The following is a 22,997-nucleotide window of genomic DNA, read 5'->3' as shown; positions in this document are numbered from 1 at the left end:
ATGCAGAATGATGAGGTAGAGAACCAGGTGAAGAAAAGATTATAAGCAGGTAATTTAGCTAACCATTCCCCAAATAACGGCATCAACCAGAAGAGCTTACCATAAACCTACCATAATAATATATTTGAATCTGTCTCATACTCAACATTTTGCTAGTAATCAGGCAACGGTTCATGGGACATTAGAGCAAAGCCAGTACAACTTCATCATCAGCAATCTGAATTCAGATATAACCCTTGCTCTTTAAACTCTCCACTGCATCCTTGATGATTTGCTCCATGGATGTGAACTCCATACCCAATTCGATCAGCTTTTTTGCTGGGTTTTGAGCTCTTAATAGTCCAGGCTGTGTATCCTTTGGGAATCTACAGACCAGAATACGAGAAGCTTCATTAGAAGTCAGTCTGTCATAATGAACCAAAAACCATCCTGTTTGGGTGATGATGTCAATTATTTGACAGATCAATGTTTTATTTTCTAGGAAATTATGATCGTACCTAGGGACCTTATAATCTGGGTAAAGTTGTGCGACTTTGGATGCAAAGTCACTCCAATGAGAAATGGCTTCAACGCACAAATGCCTTCCAGTGGCTGATGGATTTTCATATAGCAGAATGTGCGCCAGAGCAACATCTTTGACATGAACCGATCCCATATAAAAATCTGGATACTCATCGGTGCAACCTGTTAACAAACCAGGATGAAGTGTCATGTTTTTTCAGAGTAAAGCTAATAAAATTAGAGTTGCAGAACTTTTGCTGCTGGTGATACCATGACTAGCTTAACCAATAAGATAACAGATAACCTGAAATAAATGCTAATAAAGTAATATTTGAGAAATTAAAATATCACCACACTAAAGAGAGACTCTCACAGAAAGATAGGCCTGAATTAGACTAGTTTAAGAATAAACCCAATAAATATATCTGCTACTTCTGTAAGATTTCAATCAAAAAGACCTGTTCATATTTCTCCAACGACAGAAATCAAATGGGACATATATCCACAGGCATATTACTCTGGATGGTCGATGGAGTAAGAGTTTGCAATTCCAACAGCTCTTGCAAAGTCATAAGCTGTAAACGATGAATCACCACACTGAAAATATTACTTTATCTGAGGGATGCAGCATGACAGAGAATTAAGTAATAGATAGTGTCCATTTTAAGATGACTCTTAACACATTACACATCTAGCAATCCTAATTCAGGATGCCTTATAGGATACTTGCTATCGTAATGCTTGCAACAAAAACAATGACTGTCTTTCTGTCTCACTAAGCTTTGACAAAAAGATAACAATGAGGAATTACCTGTGAGATCTGGAGAGTTTCCAAGCTAAAGAGCCATTCCCAAATAAATTTGCTTTAACAGCAAAACATAATGGCTCAAACATCATATTTCAAACCCAATCATCATTACATTTGTCCTAATTGTCATCCCACAGGAACTGGAAACATACTGATCTGGATAAAAGATCCGCTAAATGGAAAGGAATAAACTCACAACTTGAGAAGGTTGTGTGCGGCAATAGATGAAAAGGATAAGAGCTAAATACAGCATGAAAAGTTTAGGAGAACAAATCAAACAGAGAAGGTTTACATTTTTGGTTTAGTACCCTTACCGAGTATTGGTAGACCAGTATGTATGGATCAGCATGGTACCAATACTGCTGATACATAAAAAAATTCAGAATGGTCTAATATTGGTATATAGGCAGTACACTGACAGTATGCCATCAAACTGATACAGAATCCTCAGCATCCCACAAAATTGTAAACTTTGCAACTAGACACACTTTCCGATAGCGAGAAAGGACCATTCTCTGGGTAAAAGAATGACCACAATTATTCTCTTACTCAGATACTTTTTCTGTGATAAAAACAACCTGGAATTACTGTTTAATATGGATATTTTAATTCAAGATATGTAAATTAAACATAAACAGGCCCAATACTTCCATTCAATAGGGTGTTTTCTATGACTGATTAAAGCATTTAAATATTATTGGAAAGGTAAAAATTGAAGTGTTTTCATTCTCTTGGGATTTTAGTTAGGACTTCTGAGTTGATGCATGGTCTGAAAGAAGCTCCAATCTTCAAATATGACCTAACGTAAAGAAAGGCAGCAGTGTGCACCAGTCTCCTGCCACTGTGGGGTCAGACTACCATAACGCTGTTATACAGTAACCAGAGTAATAAAATAAAGCAAAAGAAGATCCACCATTACGAAAAAGGCAAAAAAAAAGCATAATAACCATTAAAATTCATTTTTGGTGATCGACATCACAGTCCTCTCAGACAGTTAGTTGAAAGGAGCTAAGGATGGCTTCATAGTGACACCGGATGCAACTGAGTTTCGTAATAGTCAATCAGAGCTTTTTACGAAGTAAAACAGCAAGTCTAAGACTCACGTGGACTAGTTGTTCGTTGCCTAATCGGTGAAACTTTTTAAAAACTTCAAGAAGCTACAGAATGAAAAGTTTGTTTGAATCAGCTGAATGTAACCAGGACGGATCTCTAGCACATGGATGCCACTGTCTTAAGTAATCTAGAAATCATCATACATATTGAGAGAAGAGAATCTGTAGTTTTGTCACGGGTGCAATACACATACTAAGTTAAAATCCAACTTTTGGGGTAAAAACAATCCAACTTTTGATAATACATTGTGTATTCACAAATGTTGTTGTGGAACTGTCAGGAACATGGATCCTTCACCAGAAATAAAGTGCAATCTTGGTATTGAATTGTACTTGTATGACCAGGATAATTGTATATATGAGCTAACAAATGCAGAAAGTGGTGTCTTGCAGATGAAGTGAGATCTTGATATGGAATTTACTAGCAGATAAACAAGTTTTTGTTTCTCATTTCAAGTGAGAATTTCTTGTATATATTTTGTCCAACAAGAGTGCTGAAATCGACAAATAGTTGCCAAACAGATGAAACCCAACACAAGTGAGATGAGCACGTGAGCAGTGAATAGCAATGTAATGATCATTAGCAATTTCGCAAGAAACTACAGTAAAAGACCTTGAAGAAGGCGCATGAGCATGGCCATGCTGGCATTGATCGCCGGCGGTATTATGGGACCCATTACTGTCCCGGGATTGACCACCACCACATCCAACCCGTTCCCTTCGGCAAACTCCCAAGCCGCTTTCTCGGCTAACGTCTTTGATGCTGGATACCATAACTGGAGAGGACAACCACCAAAACATGCAATCCGCGAGATTTCGAACGATCCAATTCACAATCCAGCTAATTCAATCTTGCGGCGTTACATTTTGTGATCTTACCTCATTCTGCCGGCAATACTCGAGGTCGGTCCAACAGCTCTCGTCCTTCACGACATCAGCTGGCCATCCGGGGCTGGGAAAAATGGCAGATATGGACGACGTCACCACCACCCGGCCCACCCCGCTCTCCTTGGCGGCGCGGAGTACGTTTAGCGTCCCCTTCACGGCCGGATCCAGTAATTCCGTCTGTCCGAAGAGGAAACGAAGTAAACAAATCGATCAGTAGGGGTTGGAATGGCTGCGAGAAGGAACGGGGTGGGGGGATTTGAAGGGCAGATGTGGCATCGACCTGGGGATCGTGGACGCGGTTGACGGTGCAGGGAGAGGCGAGGTGAAAGACACCGGCGGAGCCCCGGATCGCGGCGAGGAGGGAGGCCGGGTCGAGGAGGTCGATCTCGAAGAGGTGGAGTCGCTCGGCGGCGCCCTCGAGGGCTCGAAGGTGCGCCGTCTCAGCCTCGTCCCCTGAGGAATAGATCACAAGAATGCTCCTCCAGAGTCATCTGTAGCTGCGGGAGTAGAGAGCACTAGGGTAATAAAAGAGGGGGTAGAGAACAGTAGTACCACTGACCGAGGTGCATGACGGTGGCGTGGACAGCGTAGCCGCGGTCAAGGAGGAGGCGGACCAGCCATGACCCGATGAAGCCGCTGCCGCCCGTCACGCAAACGACGCTCGACATCCTCTCTCTCTCTCTCTCTCTCTCTCACTCTGCCTTGTGCCAGCAGAAGTTTCTGGATGAGTTGGGTGAGGGTGATGGCTAACGGATCGGGTCAGTTCGGACCCGTTCGACTCTTCCGCTTTGCAAACCGACTTGTCATCCGATTGTATGTCGCTAATGTGAAGGGAAATTTAAAACGGAAAGAGTCATTATTTATGTTATGTTTGACGAATTTAATCGCTACATATACAGTCGAGAAGAAGAAAGTGTTCAACACCTATTCTTAGAATCTCCTTTCTTAGCTTGTGGGGAGCAATTTTGAGGAGATTCAATTTTTCACGTCCCCCATAGTGTCCGAATGTAGAATTGACGTGAATATGTTGCAACATTAATACTGAGAGCTTTATGAGCTGTATTGGTAAATTATCCTTCACAATTACTATTTATCATATTTGGGTTGAGAGGAATCACATATTCAAAAAAAAAAAATACACTTAAAAGATATCTAAATTGTAGTTTCAACCGAGGTTCGTAATACCGTACCGTACCGGTGTTTCGACCTGAGCTCGGTACCGATACGGTACGGTATACCGAGCGGTACATCCCGGTGTGTAGAGTACTGTAGCTCTGCTACAGTGTTACAGTGCATTGCTACTGTGTCAGATCGGTAACATGCGATCCGCGTACCGATAACCTATCGAACCGGTACGTACCGCCCGAACCGGTACTGCAAACACTATCTCAACAATAATTCATGATTATGATAGGAACCACTAAAGATACACCTTCAAATCAGGGTCATTGCTATATATTAGAATACAAGTGCTATCTTTAAGATTCTTAAGCCCTCTTAGCACCATTGGATTTTTCTACTGAGGTTACCACTGTATTATTTATTATATATCAATGCTGTTGCCCTATCTGAATTTTTTGGGATCATGTCAAAAGACTAAAGGAATGTTCCATTCTACTTCAAGCAATAAATAAGAATTATCATTTAGTCTATCTTTGATCTTACTCAAAAAGTAGTCATGAATATCCTCAAAAGATAATCTAGAATACTATAGAGATGTTGGATCATCAAATTATGTTGCCCCTCTCAAACCTTCCATCTAAAATATGGAGGGAGACTCATTGGAACTGTTACACAAAAGAGATAATATATTATATTGGTGTAACTTGGTCTGAACCTAATCAAATTAAATTTTAAATTTTTAGCAAACCTTTGAATTGGTCTTAGATGGATAAAAATAAATTTTTTTATATTTTTAAAATTTAAAATAAAATCTTATATTGTTTTTTAGCTTGTGAATAGTATGAATTTTTTAATTTCTTTACATTTTCAGACCTTTTGTATCATTTGAGCTTCTAAATTAGTTTGAAATCTATTTTAAAAGCTTGATAAAAAAAACACTAAGATTTAGACCAGATCACACTTTTTTTTTTTTTTTGAGTTATTCAAAATAATATAATTGGGTCAAAATATCATGGAAACCTTTGAATTGGTCCAGATTGTTTTTTGTAATTCTTAAAATTCTCATAAAATTTAATGTTTCTAATGTAACGTTTTATAACGTTTGAGCTTCTAAATTGATTTGAATCCTGTTTTGAAAGTTTGAATAAAAAAAAACTAAGATTTATACCCAATTACACTATTTTTTGGGCTATAAAACCTTTGAATTGGCCTTAGACGGACAAAATTATAATTTGTTTTCTATTTTTTAAAAATTTAAATGATAATTTTATGTTATTTTTAGCTTGTGAATTGTATGATTTTTTTTTCTTCAAAATTTCTTTAAATTTTGATACTTTCATGCAATGTTTTGCAACATTTGAGCTTAAATAGGTTTGAAACCTATTTTAAAATTTTGATTAAAAAAACAGAGATTTAGACCACATCACACTATTTTTTTTGAGTTATTCAAAACAATATAATTGGGTCTAAATATGGTCAAAATAAGTCAAATTTTCATGGAAGCCTTTTAATTGGTCCATATATATTTTTTTTAATTCTTGAAATTCTGATAAAATTTGATGTTTCCATGTAATGTTTTGTAACATTTGAGTTTCTAAATTAGTTTGAAACCTATTCTAAAAGTTTAATCCAAAAACACTAGGATTTGCACCCAATTACATTGTTTTTAGGGGCAATTCCAAAATAGTATTAACTAATTTTAAACCTGGTCAAAACAAATGTAAAATTTTAACAAACTTTTGAATAGTCCAAGATGGATACAAATATATATATATATATATATATATATATATATATATATATATAGTCTATTTTTATAAATTTGATTCATAAATTTATGTTATTTTCAGTTTCTGAATAGTATGAATTTTTAATTTCTTTACATTTTAATAAAGTTTGATACTTCCACACAACATTTTGTATCATTTGAGCTTCTAAATTGGTTTGAAACCAATTTTAAAATTTGATAAAAACTGCTAAGATTTAGACCTAGTCATATTATTTTTTTGACTATTCAAAAACAATGTAACTGAGTTTAAACTCTTAAGTCAAAATTTTGTTAAAACCTTTGAATTGATCAATTTTTTTATTTTTAGGATTTTAAATGATAATTTCCATTGGTGAATAGTTTGAACTTTTCCAATTTTGATCAATTTGATGTTTTCCTAAAAATAGTTTGAACCTTTTGATGTCTTCACATTCCCCTGCTGCAACCCTACTGTTAGACATCCCTTCACATTCCCTACGCTTCCATGTCTTGGATTATAAGCTAAACAGTTATTACGAAGAGATGCAATTCCTAACCCAAATTTCTTCTATAATTGACATGTTCCTAATACTGGCATGCATTTAAGCTATAAAAGCAACTGATATCTGCTGAAAATATCAACAGATATGCACGTTAAGATGCAGAGATGTTGATATGGAAATAGGTCAAAAACCATTCTATAGACAGACAAATTAAGATGACAAAAGAATGTAAACACCTTAGGACCATGCCTAACAAAGGAAAGAGCTTCCTCACAGGTAGAAACTGAAGATATGTGCTCATTTAGAAGTGACACTCTCCACCTAAAAAGGTGGAAGAAGCTAGAGCAGCATCACGAAACTGCTCCTGTATTAGCCATAGAACTCAAATAAGAAGCAGACTACTGTTCCAATCAAAAGAACAGCAACCGATTCATGCAATGAAAGCGAGTAATCAGCTTCTTTTCATCTTGCTCGCCGGCGAGTGTTCTTTCGGTTCAATGGTCTTTTTGACAACTTGTCACCGTGCAGTGTGATCTTCCAACAATCAGCTTGAAAAATGAAAATGGAACCCATTTTGGGAACAACTGTAGATCCAAAAAAACTCGGTTAAGAACATTCTGCCTTCAAATTGTAAGACATTACAGAAATGTGTGTGGTCCAATCGATAGTAAAAAATAAACATGAAGGAGACTATAAAATTTAACCAGGCAAATTATCATTCATTTCAAACCTATAACTAATACTAGCAAGATTAAATAAAGCTTTTTAACAAAATTTGAAGCTGACAACATTTATCTTCTCACAAATTTGAATCGGAATTCCAATAAGACTAGCAATAAGTGCTTAATGAATATCTTAAATAAAACCATAAAATTTGTTACTGACAATGGAATCATGCTATTAACCAGGAAAGAAACTAGAATCTTCCAAAATGATGCAAATTCGGAAAGAAATTAACAACACTAGAGAAATATTGCCCAACATACATCAGGAGTGAATATTATTTGCAAATTCAAATGCCAGGTTTTTGTCCGAAGAGCACCTAGTAATGCAAAAATTTGCAGGAACATTGTATGATCAACTTCCTAGAGGTCAAAGCAGGAGAGCAGCAATCCAAAATCAAATCAGCTCCAATTTGTAGTGTTCAGAAAATGCATAGGACTCACCAAACAAAAGTCTGTTAAACTCATCAGAAATTCACTTTCTGTGCTATTCTTCACGAACCATATAAACTATTTCAAATGCTATGACAACTAAATCAAAATTCATACTATTCTCAAGGGATACCATTGTCAATAGTTAAAGAGTTTGAAATCCCTTGATCAATAAATAGGGGCACAAGCATTTGATAAGACCTCTTAACCAAGAAATCAAGAAAGGAACAAGTACATAAGGACATAAATTTAATAGATCTCTTAATCAATAAGGTTAAGGATTTAATAGAATGCCTGATAGCAGTGAAAACAAAGACAACCTACTGGGCATCCTTTACGCTAGTCAATCTAATATCCGGTTCACGTGAATTAACTATTACAACAAACCAGTTATCAACTTAGTTCAAGCTTTTGTCTTAGCCAGTGTGGTCATATAGCAATCCACCCATAAGGAACTTCCTCTCAGAATTGGAACAGAGGAAAACACCACCAGACACACAGCAACAATTTGCAACTGCTTCAGCATTGCTAGTTCCTAATTGTAACTTGTCTGCCTCAAACAAATAAGTATACTCTTATCCATCATCTAAAAAACTAATGTAACATAAAGAAAAGTTGCAACAACTGAGTTACTGAACTGATCAGAAGAGCAAATTTAGAAATATAAACTGTAAATACATTGTCAACTGACTTTTAATTTTCAAGTAACCTATATCTTAATTTCTGTTCATGTCATGAATACCTTTCATGAGTGAGTAATATGATTAAAGAGATATAAGAAACAGATACAACGTAATAAACATCATGCTAAAATGCCATAATACGGATTGCCTAATCTCTTGTACTAAGTGTTTTTCATCAAAACATTGCAATGATATATAAACCACAAGAAACATCTTTTCACATGAATCAGCAGTCACAACTATACCTCGGAAGCAGTTGTCTTGTGTAATTATCCCAAAGGTCTCAGCAGTTTCACGAATCATAATACCATTTATACCCTTGAAGGCAGCCGTTTTACATTCAACAACTAGATAAACCAATGGCAAAGTATCATCCACAGATAAGAGATAAACTACAATAGATTGAAATGTACAACAACTGTAGCATCATGCTCATCAGATATTTACAGTTAGCAATGTAACAAATGCAGAAAACAAACCTAGAAGATGGGCACCATGCAAGTCTGCCATGAGAAGACACTCGGCTAGCTGTTTTTTCCTGAAAGGTAACAAGAGAAACAAAGGAACCCCTAATGCTATCTACTTAAATAACGGTTGAAAAAAAAAATCAAAACTTTTACAAAACAATGGAAAATCTAATAAAGCTGACATGAAAGAGCATAATGATCAAGTAAACTGTAAAATTCCTTGCAAAGGTATGCATACCCCACTTCTTTCAGAAGCTCAACAATGTACTCTTTCCACATTTCATGCATTGGCTTGAAGAGATCAAAGCTGCAACAAGATCAACATGTAAAAACAAAAACAACTAAGGAAATAAAATGCAATTAGAAAATTGCAGGATGCAGAGGCTTAATTATACTATTCACAGAAATATGATCTCAAACAAAAAAAAACAAAGGTTGATGCAGAAGTTATTATGATATTAGATAATCAAGATTGGGAATCATGACAAACACAAGCTATATCAAGATTGTGATATTAGTGCATCACACATCAAACTTAGATATTATGAAACTCACAAAATACCGGCATTGCTAAGAAGGCTAACATGTACTAGTTAGTACCCACAAGAAAATTCTGCATAATACTCACTTATGGTACTCATTTGGCAGGTTGAATGATCCGCATTTCCTGTGTTGCCTCCTTGACATGTGCTTCTTTGACCGTTTTGAGTGGCTCCTTAAAGCCTTTAAGCGAGCATCCATCAAACTATCATCCTTGGGCACGAAATTATCCAGAAGGATCCAATTGTCAATTCTCAAGCTTTTGCCACGCTTTGCATATTTACTGCCCTCACCACCCTTCTGAACAATATCGTTGATGACTTTGCTCACAGTATCCCTTGTACTTGGAACCTTCATCAAGACTAAAGTATGATCTAAAAGTTCAAATTAAAAATATCTGTCTAAGTTTGAGGAAGAATTAATGCAAGTACCTTGAGATCGCTAGCTCGTAACAAATTCTCATGCACAATGCCAGAAATCTCTGAATAAACAGGGTGAACTTCATCTGATAATCATAGAAAGTACATATAAATGTCTTAATTATTAAATAAAAGGCACAATTGTATTTCCCCAGGAGTAGAACATGAAAAGATAAGGTTTTAGAGGCAGCAAGCAGAACAGAGTAATCAAAAGCCCTAAATACCAACTCCAAAAAATAAAACAAAAATAAAAAAAAGGACCTTTCTTCGACGAAGCGGAGGCGGCGGACGTCGCAGGGTGGCCTCCCTTGTGCTTCTCGGATTCACTGTCGCCCGCTGAGTTCGGAGCTCGCTTGGACTTCCGGCTATCCTGGTGATGGGGCTCTTGGAGGCGCCCGGCCTCAGCGGCGGACCTTCGTTCGAGCGAATGGAATCTTTTGCGCTGCTCGGATTCGGCGTCTCCCACCGGGATCCGAGCTCGCTTCGCCTTCTGGTCCTCCTGGTGGTGATGTTCTTGGAGGCGCTCGGCCTCGGCTGCGAACCTTCGTTCCAGCGCCTCGAGCGCGCGTTTCTTACGGTCCGACGCGGCCGGCGTGCTCTCACCGATTCCGGAGGCCATGGAAGGAAGGGCTCGTGCGGCGGCGGAAGGCCGAGCCCAGGACGAAAGCGGGAAAGGAGTCGAATTCTTACCAGCGCAACGAGGGTTTTGTTCAAGAACCTGCCTACCGTTGGATAACCGATGGACGGCTCAGGCGAAGCATAATTAATTCCCTTGGAGACGACACGAATCAGATAGCAGGTGCCGTGCACGTGACTTGACTGGTTAATACGAATCCCTCCTGTAATTAATTGTAAACCGAAACACAACGCTGCGCGCCTTCATCATGGATCTCTCTCTAACCATACACAATTAAATTAAAAAGAAGAGAGACGGATGGATGATGGGTTTAGAAGGACTTCTCGGCCGCTTATCTTCCCCTCCTCTCTCTCTCTCTCTCTCTCTCTCTCTCTCTCTCTCTCTCTCTCCCCCTCCCGCTTCAGCTTCGACCCTCATAAGAAGAGCTTATAAATTTCTCTCAACTTTTCTTAGCTCTACAATTGTTTTTGTTTGTTTGTTTGTTTGTTTGTATACAACTTAAGAATTTAATTTCAATTATAACAAGTGTTTGTTATTTTAATTACAACTCTTAAACTAAAATTTTATTTTATTTAATCATAAAATTTAAATTAATATTCTAACAGCCTCATCTAAAATAAAATATATAAGAAAATTATGGCCTTGAGACTTTGATGCAATCTCCTTTTGGCATTACCATTGGAGTGCTCAAAGTCTTTCACATGACGTCACACTTAACATTGCCAATACAGTCACAAATATCATGCATATACTATTATTACCTAAATATATATTTTATGATATTTTTATTTCATAAATATTATATATGCTTATCTTATCCGACTTTTAAAGTTGAGATACATACTTTTGTACCTCATATATAAGTGTTTGTGTTTTTTTTAAGTATATTTTTACAATTAAAATGCATGGTCTTTGACAAAATGAACAAAGGCTGTTCATAAACTTGTATATAAAATTAAATTATGATAATAAGCATGTATTGATTAAAAGAGACTTTCATATTATAATAGACTTTTGAATGAACTTAACTATGATAGAATATGATTAATACTATGATAGAATAAAAAATTAAGATAGAGGATGTCTTAGTTGTAAATAAATTTTAACATGTGTTTCTAAAAGATTTTTTGTACTATCACTAGATAGAGAAATTGAGTTTAATCTAGATTTAACTTTGGTATTGAACCAATGTCCCCTAATAGAATTAAAGGAATTAAAAGATATAATTATAGGAGCTTCTTGACAAAGAGATTATTCAACATTATGGGGAGCATTAGTTTTATTTGTCGAGAAAAGGATTAAACAATATGATTATGCATATACTATACGAAGTTGAATGAGTTGACTATTAAAAGCAAATACCTAGAATGAATTACTTGTTTGACTTGAGATTAGGGTACCATCAATTAAAAATTATGATAGATGATATTTCTTGTATAGCCGTCATAATTACATATGACATTTTAAATTTCGTATATTATCATTTATTGTCCTCATAGCCTTTGTGACCTTAATGAATAGGGTACTCAAGGATTATCTAGATTATTTTATAATAATTTTTATTGATGATATTTTAAGATATTCACACTAAAAAGGCATCTAATAATAGTTAAAGTATTTTAAAATAAAAATAATTATATGCAAATTTTAAGAAATATTAATTCAAGTTGATGAAGATAATATTTCTTGGGCATAATGTATTCAAGGAATGAATCTTAATTGATGGATGAAAGCAATTAGATAAAGAGCTCTTTTGGGATGATAAGTTATTACAAATATTTATAGAAGAATTCTCTAAGATAACATCACCACTCATCTACATAATAAGAAAAAATATCAAATTTAAATGGAATAATGCTTGTAAGAATAGTTTCTAAAAATTAAAAAAGAGGTTAATTTTAACTCTAATTATTATCATATCATATGAGTTAAAGAGGATTTATAGTATATAGTGGTATATCTAAAAATGACATATGATGTATTTTGATGCAAAATAGCAAAATCATAGCATATATCTTAAGATAATTAAAAAATTATGAGAAGAACTATCGGACTTATGATATAAAATTAGTAGCAATAGTATTTACACTAAAAATTTGGTAGTATTATCTTATAGTAAGAAATATGAAAAATATACTATTATAAGAGTTTGAAATATTTTTTTATTTTAAAAAGTTAAACATGAGGTAAAAGATATAGTTGAAGCAAGCAAAAGATTATGAGTGTATGATTATTATCTAACTTGAGAAAACAAATATAGTTATTAATGCATTAAGTACAAAGTCAACCAATCTAGCTACTTTATCAACAGTTAAAGAACTCTGAAAATATAAAAATTGGAATTGATCCATAAAAACTTAATTGTGAGATTAATAACTTTATCACTGTAGCCAATACTATTGGAAAAAAATCAAAAGTAATAGGTTAAAGATTTTTATTTGAGTTGATTAAGATCTAAACTTTAATAATAATTAAATTTCAATATAGATTCTGTATACTTGAGGAATATAATATAAAGTTAAAAATTTTAATAGAAGGACACTAAACTTCATACTTAGCACACTCTAAACTAACAAGATACACAAAGATATGAAAAAACACTTTTGATAGCTAGAAATAAAGAAAGATGTGGAAAGATATATATAATTTTGTTAAGAAGTGTCTCTCACATACTACATTGAAATTATTAACAAAACAAAAAAGAAAAAGTGGTCAATATAGATTGTCCTAAGATGAAACATGATAAAATTTGGATCATTGTGGATAGATAAACTAAGACAACCTATTTTCTCCTTATTTGCATTAATTATATCATAGATCAATATACTCAATTGTATATCTTAGAAATAATTAGATTACATAGTGTGCCACTGTTCATTATGTTATATATAGATTTAAGATACACATCAGGCTTTTAAAGAAGACTTGATAAGGGAATAGAGATAAATTTAACTTTTAGTATTGTATTTCATTTTCAAATAAATAAATGATATGAAAAAATCATTCAAATATTAGAGGATAAACTAAGAGTATGCATTTTAGGTCTTAATAGATAATATAATAAATATTTATCTTTAATAAAGTTTGTTATAACAATAGTTATCAAGCAGCAATTAGAATGCACCATTTAAGACACTTGATGGGAAAAGTATAGATCACAAATGGGTGAAAGAAAATATTTGGGATTAGATTTAGAAAGAAAAATAATTGAAGTAGTAGAAAATATTTATCAAAGGATCAAAGTAATATAAAGCAGATAAAAATATTATACAGACATAAGAGAAGACCTCTAAAATTTGAGGTAGGAGATAAAGAATTCCTATAAGGCACCAATCAAATGAGTTATGAAGTTTATGAAGCATAATAAATGAACTCTTCAGTATGTATGACCATTTAAAATTTCAGATAAAGTTAGTGATGTGGCTTACATACTAGTCTTACATCGCAAATGTATATAATGTATTCTATATATTAACATTGAGAAAATATATTTCAGAATTTTCTGATGTCTTGGAAGAATAACCAATGAAATTAGGTGAAAACTATATAAATTTCTAATTCAAAAGAGAAAGAACTTCATAATAAGAAAATCTTACTAATCCAAGTGTTGTAGAGGAACTTCTATTTAAGTAAGAAATTTTGAGGATAAATTTTTCAAAAAGGGAGGATCATAGTACCTAAGTTTCTTATCACATTTAATATACCAATAAAAATACAAATATCATGCATATATTACTATTATATAAAGATATATTTTGTGAAATGTATGCTTCATAAACATGATATGTAATATACTCATGTTATTTATTTATCAAATTAAAGTACATAATTTCAGACATGTTATGCACAAAGTTCTCTGAAATATTGCTTCAAGTATTTTAGTGAATATATAAATCATAAAAGAGTGCTAAACAAAAAATATAATGATACATAAGTAATATTGAAATATGAACTTAGATTAAAAAATCATTATTATTAAGTTGTATCAACACTAAAATTATATTTAGGAAAAAAAATAAACTTAAATTGAGCCTAATGAGTTGAGCCCCACTTATCAGGTAGCCTAGTTAACATGTCCTTTTTAATTTATACTTATTTTTTTTACCTAATCAAATAAAGCATGACCCCTATCTCACCCTCTTCGTTCTTCCTTCATGAGACTAAGCTCTCTAGTACCAAAGAAAGATTAGGATAAGATAACACAATCCTTCTATAGATATAACTAGGATTTCAACTTAGCAATTTCATAAACAAATAAATTTAGAGGGTTTCAAATACCTTAGGGTTGAATTTATATATGTTTTATTTTTTTATTTTTTTAATCCAATAGTTGTGCTTAAAGTTATGAGTTTGTTCAGTTGAAGTACTTAATATCTTCTATTTTTTAAGAAAATTATGTTGAAACCAATTCGAATCCCTTAAAGCTATAATTAGCTTATGTGCTTCTGATATGTGTTAGAATAATTTCTTGAGGCTTTGTAGGCTTTGCAATTAAGTGAATATCATCTATATATATATATCAAGATATAAGTCTTAGCAGTTTAAACATCATTAAGTTACTTTCAGTAAAATAGAATAGGTGATGATAGTTGAATTATGAGGATAGTTTAGCCTTTAAATGATTATATTTTTGAGCTAAGATTTTAGATACATTTAGTTTTATATATTTTTTGAATTCTTGAGAAAAGTTATCATCATAATTTCTCATGTGCAATAATCATTTCCATTAAATATAGCTAATACTAAGATCCAAATAACTTGTACAAATCATTATTCATATGTTCGGTCTTCTATTTTGAATGTTATCAAACTTCGAATCCGCTAATCTTTCTCTATGAACTTAGTGACATTGTGATGTTCTTTTCTATCAATTATCTTTCCCATGTTGCAATCTATATATTGATCGTCTCTATCTTGGTATATCCTTCTTTGATGGTTGTCAAGATTAAATCTATTCTTCATCAATTTTATTATCCTCTCTCTAATAGTTTCTTTTCTGTCCGATTTCAATCTAAAATATTTTCTCCTCTTGATTTATCTTGATAGTCTCTCTACTAATATTTCTCTCTAGTAGATTCTCTCTCTAGAATTTTCTCTTATATTTCTCTCTTTAATAGGATCTCTCTTGTTGCTCTCTCTAACAGGATCGTTCTCATGTTTCGCTCTCTAACAGGATTTTCTCACTTTTTATTGTCATGCTAATTTATTTTAGTCTATTAAATATTAAGGGTAGAAATGTGGAAACAAGGGTGACAGTGGTCGTAGTTTGGGGTGGCGATTACGGTGCACGACTGGGGGAAATTGTGGTTTAAGAAACATACACCATCTTTCCCATGTTCTTTCTGAAACCATATGCTATCTTGTTTAATTAAGAGAAGGATTAACCAACGAAGAGAAGGATTAATGAGAAGGACAACACCTAAAGGATGAGGGTAGGACACTCTAATCCTCTCTTTTTATTTCGATCTAAGTTCTGCATTAAAAATGTTCTTATCCTATTCTTCGATTTATTTACCTGATGCACAGATGTTGCCAGTTACCAAGGAGTTTTTCATGCTACGATCGACCTTCTTTCAGCAACAACTCGTAGGTGGAAAGGCGGAGGGAGCTGTAGGCAGACATGTTGGTGCTGTAGAGTATCAAGCTTGAACGGTTTAAGCGACTTGATCCCCTCCTTTTGATAGGAGAACTACTTTGGTTTGGGCAAAACATTGGTTTGGCTGTATTGGTTTGGTTTGGCTGATTCCCAGTGGACCACTAGATAGAGTAGTATTTTCTAGCTTCAGTGCATCACCAGAAGTAATAAGAATTCATTAACATTCATCAAGACGGTAAGATCATGTCAAAATTATATAAAGATTATTTCACCGAGTTATTTCGTTTTTCTACATCTGGACTTATGTGTAACATATACGTACATTTTAATAGAAAAGATAGTTATGCCATCATGCTAATATAGATTGCCATGAAATAAAATGTAGGTCCAATGGATATGTTGCTTTTTCTTGGGTATATAGAAAACTTTCGATGGTGTTTACGAAAATTTGAAGTTTAGTAAAGAAGATGACACTGTCATCTAAAAGAAAAATAAGGTAAAAGGTTAGGATATGGTTTTCTTGCATAAGAGAAATAATATTTCCTCGTATCTTTGATGTAACTCACTTCTCTCATAAGTTTTGATCATGATTCTATTTGAATCAAAATCGAATCGAATCAAAACTAGAATCGAATCGACCTAATAATTTATTGATTATAAACTAAATTAGAATAAAATTATTTATTGATCTTGGATTATTTTGAATTTTAATTTTTAAAAATTAACTAAATAAGATAAAACATGATTGATACACAAATATGGTCTATAGTATTATAGTTAAATCCTATTAATCTACATTTGAATCGGGATAAAGTTATTTAGTTTGATTAAAAATTTTATAGTTTTATTTTTTTATATTTCTTTATATCATTACACTTATTATAGGTATACATCCCCCTTTTTTATTTTAGAAATAAATTTATAAAATTTTGTTATGTTTAAATTATTTTTATTAAAAAAGAAAAAAAAATCAATAGTTCGAACGAACCCGATTAGGCTGCTATTTTTCGGCCCATTATTAATCAAAACTCCATCCCTTTACCAATGAAATTTGTACAGTAAGAACATGTTGTTATGCTTGTATTATCACTCTTCAACTTAGTATATATGGTTTGGATCTTATATGTGATGCATGCTAGATAAAGTAAATACCTTGATTTCTGAACTTGTGGTATTTGATATTATTATGAGATGGCATCTGAAGCTTCTTAATGTGAAAGATCATATCATGAAATCTTGGTAAAGATGCAGAAGAATCAATACTTAGTTTAAATTTGAAGTGAAGTGGATCTTATTATAAGGAGTGAACTGGAAACCTTATTAGCACCTGTGGATAATCATGGAAGTTATTCAACTCTTTCTAATTATGCGTGATCGTTAGTTTGATACTTTTGCATTACCTGTTATGTATCCATATATTCTATGCATATATTTAGGCATTTGAAACTATGTATCAGAGGATAGATATTATCTGCATGAGATATGGTTTATATATGTTGACTTTGATGGCTGCCGTGGGACAGCAAGACATGTATTGATAGGTAATTTTCTTAGAGGATTAGTGACTCATTAGACATGATGACTATATTATGTTGTGGTGGGGGAGATTCATCTCCATTAAGGTAGGCGAGAGATGTCACGTCCTATAATGAAGCACGTTTTAAATTCTCTGTAATTTGAAGAATTATCCCTTTGAGCTATTATGTGCATATTATGTTATATAACCCATATGCATATTATTACTCATTTTATCTCCTTTTTAAATTATTTATTCTATTTGATATTCGCTTGCCCGTATCATTGATATCATTTTTATGTTTAGGAGTTATCCTAACTCGACATTACCTATTGAGATGTATTTTTTAATTTATTTATTTTTTGGAGTTACATAACCTTAATGCATATTGAGATAAAAGAAATAATCAAGTTACACAATATGTCTATACATAATTTTTAATAATTAATTATTTTTAATAATTAGATGTCAATATATCTACAAATCAGGATGGAAAAAATAATCAAGTCACACTTTAACTTGGAATGTAAGACAATGATATTTAATTTTATGTTATAGTATTATGTTATTTTGGTTAGCATTTTGGATCAATCTAAATTGTATGTCTACTTGGGATTATTCATTCTCTTTTGTTTGTCTTTATTCAAGACCTAAATTTGGCCTTCATTATCATATATACTTTAAATTTTTTTTTGAAAAGACGATGAACATCAAGAAATCATAAATCATAAATTACTATTAAGAAGAAATATAAAAAAATAAAAATAAAATTTTTATTAATCATAAGAACTTATAAAATCAATGAAATTTTAGATCTTTCCATCTTTCTTAGCTCAATCCTCTCTCTCTCTCTCTCTCTCTCTCTCTCTCTCTCTCTTCTGTTTATTGTTGACTCTCCTCATTTCTCATTATTATTTATTGTATGTCATGCATTACATTGATCTTTTGATCGTAGAAGAGTCTACTCAAGACTTTAACTTCAATTATGACAATGACTCATATCTTAACTAAAATTCTTAGGCCAAAATTCTAATTAAAAAATTTAAGTTAATAGTTCAACATGGAAATTCCCAACAAGAAGTAATAATTTTACTTGAGCATATTTACTAAGCTGTATTGTAGCGATGATACAAATAAGAATGCGTCTTTACATCTACAGCCAGCGGAAAAAGAATACAACTCTTCTCATGATAATGTCTCCAGAGCTACAAACAAAGCTCCATCCGATCCGATGATAACATTAATGGTAAAATTAAAGTTATCATAACCAAATTATTGAAAAACCTAAAATGTCAATATTGCTATTGTCAGAGTAGTAGATGACAATCGGCGAGTCACCCACTAAAATATAAACAAATACCATCAAGTTCGGAGTTAGGAATTGTCCCTTTATCATATTAGAAACCTTTCCAACGTGTGTTGTTGGAGTAAATGCCATCTTTCGTCACCACGTCTATTTCTTCGCTTTATATCCAAAGGGAGGGAATAATAATACGTGGAGTCTCACCGAGATAATGTGCCTTTACATGTAGGACATACGTAATGGCAATGTAATAATACGCCTCGATGGCAGCCTCGACTCTGATTGTTGTTGGTCCCCTAAAGCCTCCATCCAACCTTGCTCATTCATCATCTCCTTCGTGGGGGTGTTTGGAAATGGCTCTTTATAGGGAGGGATATCAACCGATAGCTACGGTCGGCCAAATGCTCAAGTAGAAGTCGGCTGTTTATCTACCAGCTGCGGTTTTGGGCTTACTGACTGACTATATATCCCGATCCTTCCTTCCTTCCTTGAGATGATGATGACTTGCCATGGATCCATAATGTCTTTTGACTTTTGTTTCGTTTGACTGATTATTTGCTTTTGTTCTTCTGCAAAGCTTGTCTCCATCACCAGCTTGGCTTGCTTTCCGTTCTTTGGTTCTTCATTATTGACTCTCTGCGATCTTAATTTCTATGATAGCCTGGTGGTATACATCATATACTAGTCGACAAGATAGATTTCATATATGGTCCCAAAACTTCGTGCCATTATTTTTCCGAGTTTTGACTAAGAGTTGCTGACTTTCGCAGTCAACTGATCCTTGGTGCACGTACAGGACCAGTTAACGCCTGTTCTCATTTCCCCTTCGCGGTTCCTCTGCTGTCATTTCTGAGACCGTCGAAGTCGTCAGTAAATTCGTTAGTGTTCTTCCTTTGTTTCCCCTCTTCCGCCTCTCCAAAGGGATTGCATCACCGAGCATTCCAAGGGCTCCATTATGGAGCACGTGTTGCCTTTGGGAAATCCATGGTCTTATCGAAAAGACTTGGTGTCAACTCTACTTTGACAGCCACCCGTTCAAAAAAGATTCTCCACCCAAGCAGACGTGCTCGTGAAATTTTAGGAGGCGAGTGGGATCGTACGCCTATTTTCACTGCGATGAATCCACGTGTTAATCACCTATCTTTATGGTTACCACACGCGCCTATAATTGCGACGATCCACGTTGCTGCCCAACATTTGTGATGTTCTCCAGCGAAAAAACTGAAGCGTCCAAATCGGAATGACGAACGAACAATATGTCGACACTTCCTTGACTTGAAACACACCCTGATGGGAGAACTCAATTAATTGATTTGATTGGAGGAATCCGAGCCGTAAATACAACACATTGAAAACCCATCATATAATAATAATAATAATAATAATAATAATAATAATAATAATAATAATAATAATAATAATAACCAAGTCCATGGCTTTTTTTGTGTGCTCATCGCCTCCTCGCCGAGAAACCCTCTTCCACATTGCATACATAAATCTTGTTCTCTCTTTCATACTTCCATACAAGATTTTGTGCTCATTACATCCTCAAAATAAAATAAAGCGTATTTCCGTCTAACTGCGAGAGATTGCCTCCCTTCTCTATATATACATCTTATTCTACGAGCCTCTTCACGCTCACAACCTGGAGAGAAGATGAGAGGCGTTTGGTGCTTCGTCTTTCTCATTGTTTTGCTCCTTCCTCTGGTTGCTCGCGGCGACTGTGACTGCTCGGCTGACGAGGAAGGCCGCGATAAGAAGAAGGCGCTGCCGCTCAAGATTGCGGCAATATTTTCTATCTTGGTCTGCGGAGGTTTTGGCGTATGCATTCCCATCCTGGGCAAATGGATACCTGCGCTCCGTCCCGACAAGGACATCTTCTTCGTGATCAAGGCCTTCGCTGCTGGAGTCATTCTCGCCACCGGATTTATCCATATCCTACCCGATGCATTCGAAAACCTCACGTCACCCTGTCTTGCATCGAGCCCTTGGCAGGACTTCCCCTTCGCCGGGTTTGGCGCGATGGTCGCCGCTGTCGCAACGCTGATGATCGATACGCTTGCCACCGGATACTTTAATCGCCTCCACCGCAAGAACATGCGGACGACGGCGAGCGACGAGACAACAGCGGATGTGGAGAAGACATCCGATGGCGCGGATCACGTGCACACTCATGCAACCCACGGCCACGCGCATGGGTCCGATGGCGACGCTTCTGCTCAACTCATTCGGAACCGAGTTATTTCTCAGGTAAAAAAACTGGTGCTTTCTTTCTCAGTATATTAAATTCACGGAAAACTAAAGACTTTTTCTTTTTGTCAAATAACAATCATAGTAAAAGTGCTGAGAATATTGATGGACCTGACATAGGTTTTGGAGCTCGGGATCGTTGTTCATTCGGTGATCATCGGGATCTCTTTGGGTGCATCAGAGGTACCATCCACCATAAGACCTCTCGTAGCTGCTCTCAGTTTTCATCAGTTCTTCGAGGGCATGGGCCTGGGAGGGTGTATCGTTCAGGTATAATAATACTTGGTTGCATACAGTTTATATTAGCATATTAAGAGGTACATAATTATATCATATTTCGTTTGTTTATATAAAATCGAACCCGCTGGTTTTGAGCACAGCAATCCTTATAAACTGACGACCGAGAATTTGAGCCAGATTAATAAAGCTAAAGTTGGACAGGAATAGATTCACGCAGGACATACAAGCTGGTGTTGAACTTGATGCTAGCTTATTTTTGGTAGGCGTAGCCGCAAACTACGACCAGCCGACCTTTTCACCGAGTCGGAGCCTTGCATCGCTTCCCAGCCTGGCGGGAAAGCAATATGTTCACATAAAAATGGGTGGCTAACGTCGCCTTAAGATACGAATAAATATTGTGGTCCCTACTGAATACTAGTGGGGCTTTACGAGTGTTAGATTTTCATGCTTTGCGGCTCAACGTTTGCTGCTTAGTTAGAACTGACAGACTGAATGACTAACTAAAATCTGGTTTAATTCCACTAACGACCTGCTATTATTACTTGCAGGCAAAGTTCAAGGCAAAGTCGATTGTGACCATGGGGCTCTTCTTCTCTCTCACGACACCAGTTGGGATCGCGATAGGCATTGGGATAGCATCCGTGTACGACGAGAACAGTCCCACCGCTCTGATCGTGGAAGGATGTCTCAACTCTGTCGCGTCTGGCATCTTGATCTACATGGCACTGGTGGATCTGCTTGCCGCAGATTTTATGAACCCGCGGGTGCAGAGTAAAGCGAGATTGCAGTTTATGATAAATGTATCTCTACTTGTTGGAGCAGGCCTGATGTCTCTACTGGCTAAATGGGCTTAGCTGCCAGATTCATTGTAGTATAGTTTCTCTTTTTTTTTGTTGGTTGTGACATCCCTCCCTCCCTTCAAATAATCGCGGACAGTGGAAAAAAGCTGTGGTTTGGTTAGGCTTTGTACTCGTAGGATGTGAAAGACATTCCATTTAAATTTTGAGCTGCCTCTTGAATTAATAGTTATTATACTCTAATTTTTCAAGAGGTTGTTTTTATCGTGCACAAATTTCCGCTGTCCTTAATTTTATAAATATTGTGAGAGAGATTCTACTGGATTTTTTTGGTGTCTTTTAAAAGAACAATATATTCTGTTCTGAGATGGTTCAGCTCTACTCGCAAAAACCTAGATCTAGAAGATACCGTCGAATTATTGAGCCGTCGTAAGATAATAAAGTATACTGCACATCCAATCATTCTCTCTTCACATCTATATGCTTGGACGAAACCATCTTGAGAGTATTTCGACTTTAAACTTACATCTTGCAGGATCATCGGTGGCTTCCTTTTAAGTGCTGCAGTGTCTCGTTGTTGTTTGACTTTTGCCTCGCTGAATGCTTTCTGCTCAGAGGCAAGCTTTGCTGATCTACCAGGTCCCGATTCAACAATCATAGCCTCGCTTTGTTTGCTTAGTATGCTTTGGGACTTTGCTTGCCAGACACAGATTT

At 35.0% G+C, this 22,997-nt stretch overlaps 3 protein-coding genes across 3 annotated transcripts; 1 reads left to right on the top strand and 2 right to left on the bottom strand.

Moving 5' to 3' along the window:
• Positions 1-96: 96 nt before the first annotated feature.
• LOC103982025 (cinnamoyl-CoA reductase CAD2) lies at positions 97-4,030 on the bottom strand. Its single transcript, XM_009398817.3, has 6 exons — positions 3,869-4,030; positions 3,590-3,762; positions 3,301-3,486; positions 3,035-3,197; positions 498-684; positions 97-365 (listed from the first exon to the last, which is right to left on the bottom strand). Exons 1-6 carry the CDS (start codon positions 3,975-3,977, stop codon positions 224-226), a joined length of 960 nt encoding a protein of 319 aa, XP_009397092.2. The 5' UTR covers positions 3,978-4,030; the 3' UTR covers positions 97-223.
• A 2,758-nt stretch (positions 4,031-6,788) lies between these two features.
• LOC135635911 (ribonuclease MRP protein subunit POP4-like) lies at positions 6,789-10,661 on the bottom strand. Its single transcript, XM_065147374.1, has 7 exons — positions 10,206-10,661; positions 9,957-10,030; positions 9,614-9,876; positions 9,224-9,292; positions 8,998-9,056; positions 8,764-8,865; positions 6,789-7,265 (listed from the first exon to the last, which is right to left on the bottom strand). The coding sequence occupies exons 1-7, from the start codon at positions 10,561-10,563 to the stop codon at positions 7,144-7,146; spliced, it is 1,047 nt and encodes a 348-aa protein (XP_065003446.1). The 5' UTR covers positions 10,564-10,661; the 3' UTR covers positions 6,789-7,143.
• Positions 10,662-20,476: 9,815 nt separating this feature from the next.
• Positions 20,477-22,489, top strand: LOC135634780 (zinc transporter 8-like). Its single transcript, XM_065145365.1, has 3 exons — positions 20,477-21,246; positions 21,367-21,516; positions 22,035-22,489. Exons 1-3 carry the CDS (start codon positions 20,653-20,655, stop codon positions 22,338-22,340), a joined length of 1,050 nt encoding a protein of 349 aa, XP_065001437.1. The 5' UTR covers positions 20,477-20,652; the 3' UTR covers positions 22,341-22,489.
• The last annotated feature ends 508 nt before the right edge of the window (positions 22,490-22,997 follow it).

This window comes from Musa acuminata, chromosome BXJ3-4 (assembly GCF_036884655.1).
Source record: "Musa acuminata AAA Group cultivar baxijiao chromosome BXJ3-4, Cavendish_Baxijiao_AAA, whole genome shotgun sequence".
NCBI classification, from domain to species: Eukaryota; Viridiplantae; Streptophyta; class Magnoliopsida; order Zingiberales; family Musaceae; genus Musa; species Musa acuminata.
This window is presented reverse-complemented; position numbering and strand designations above follow the sequence as displayed.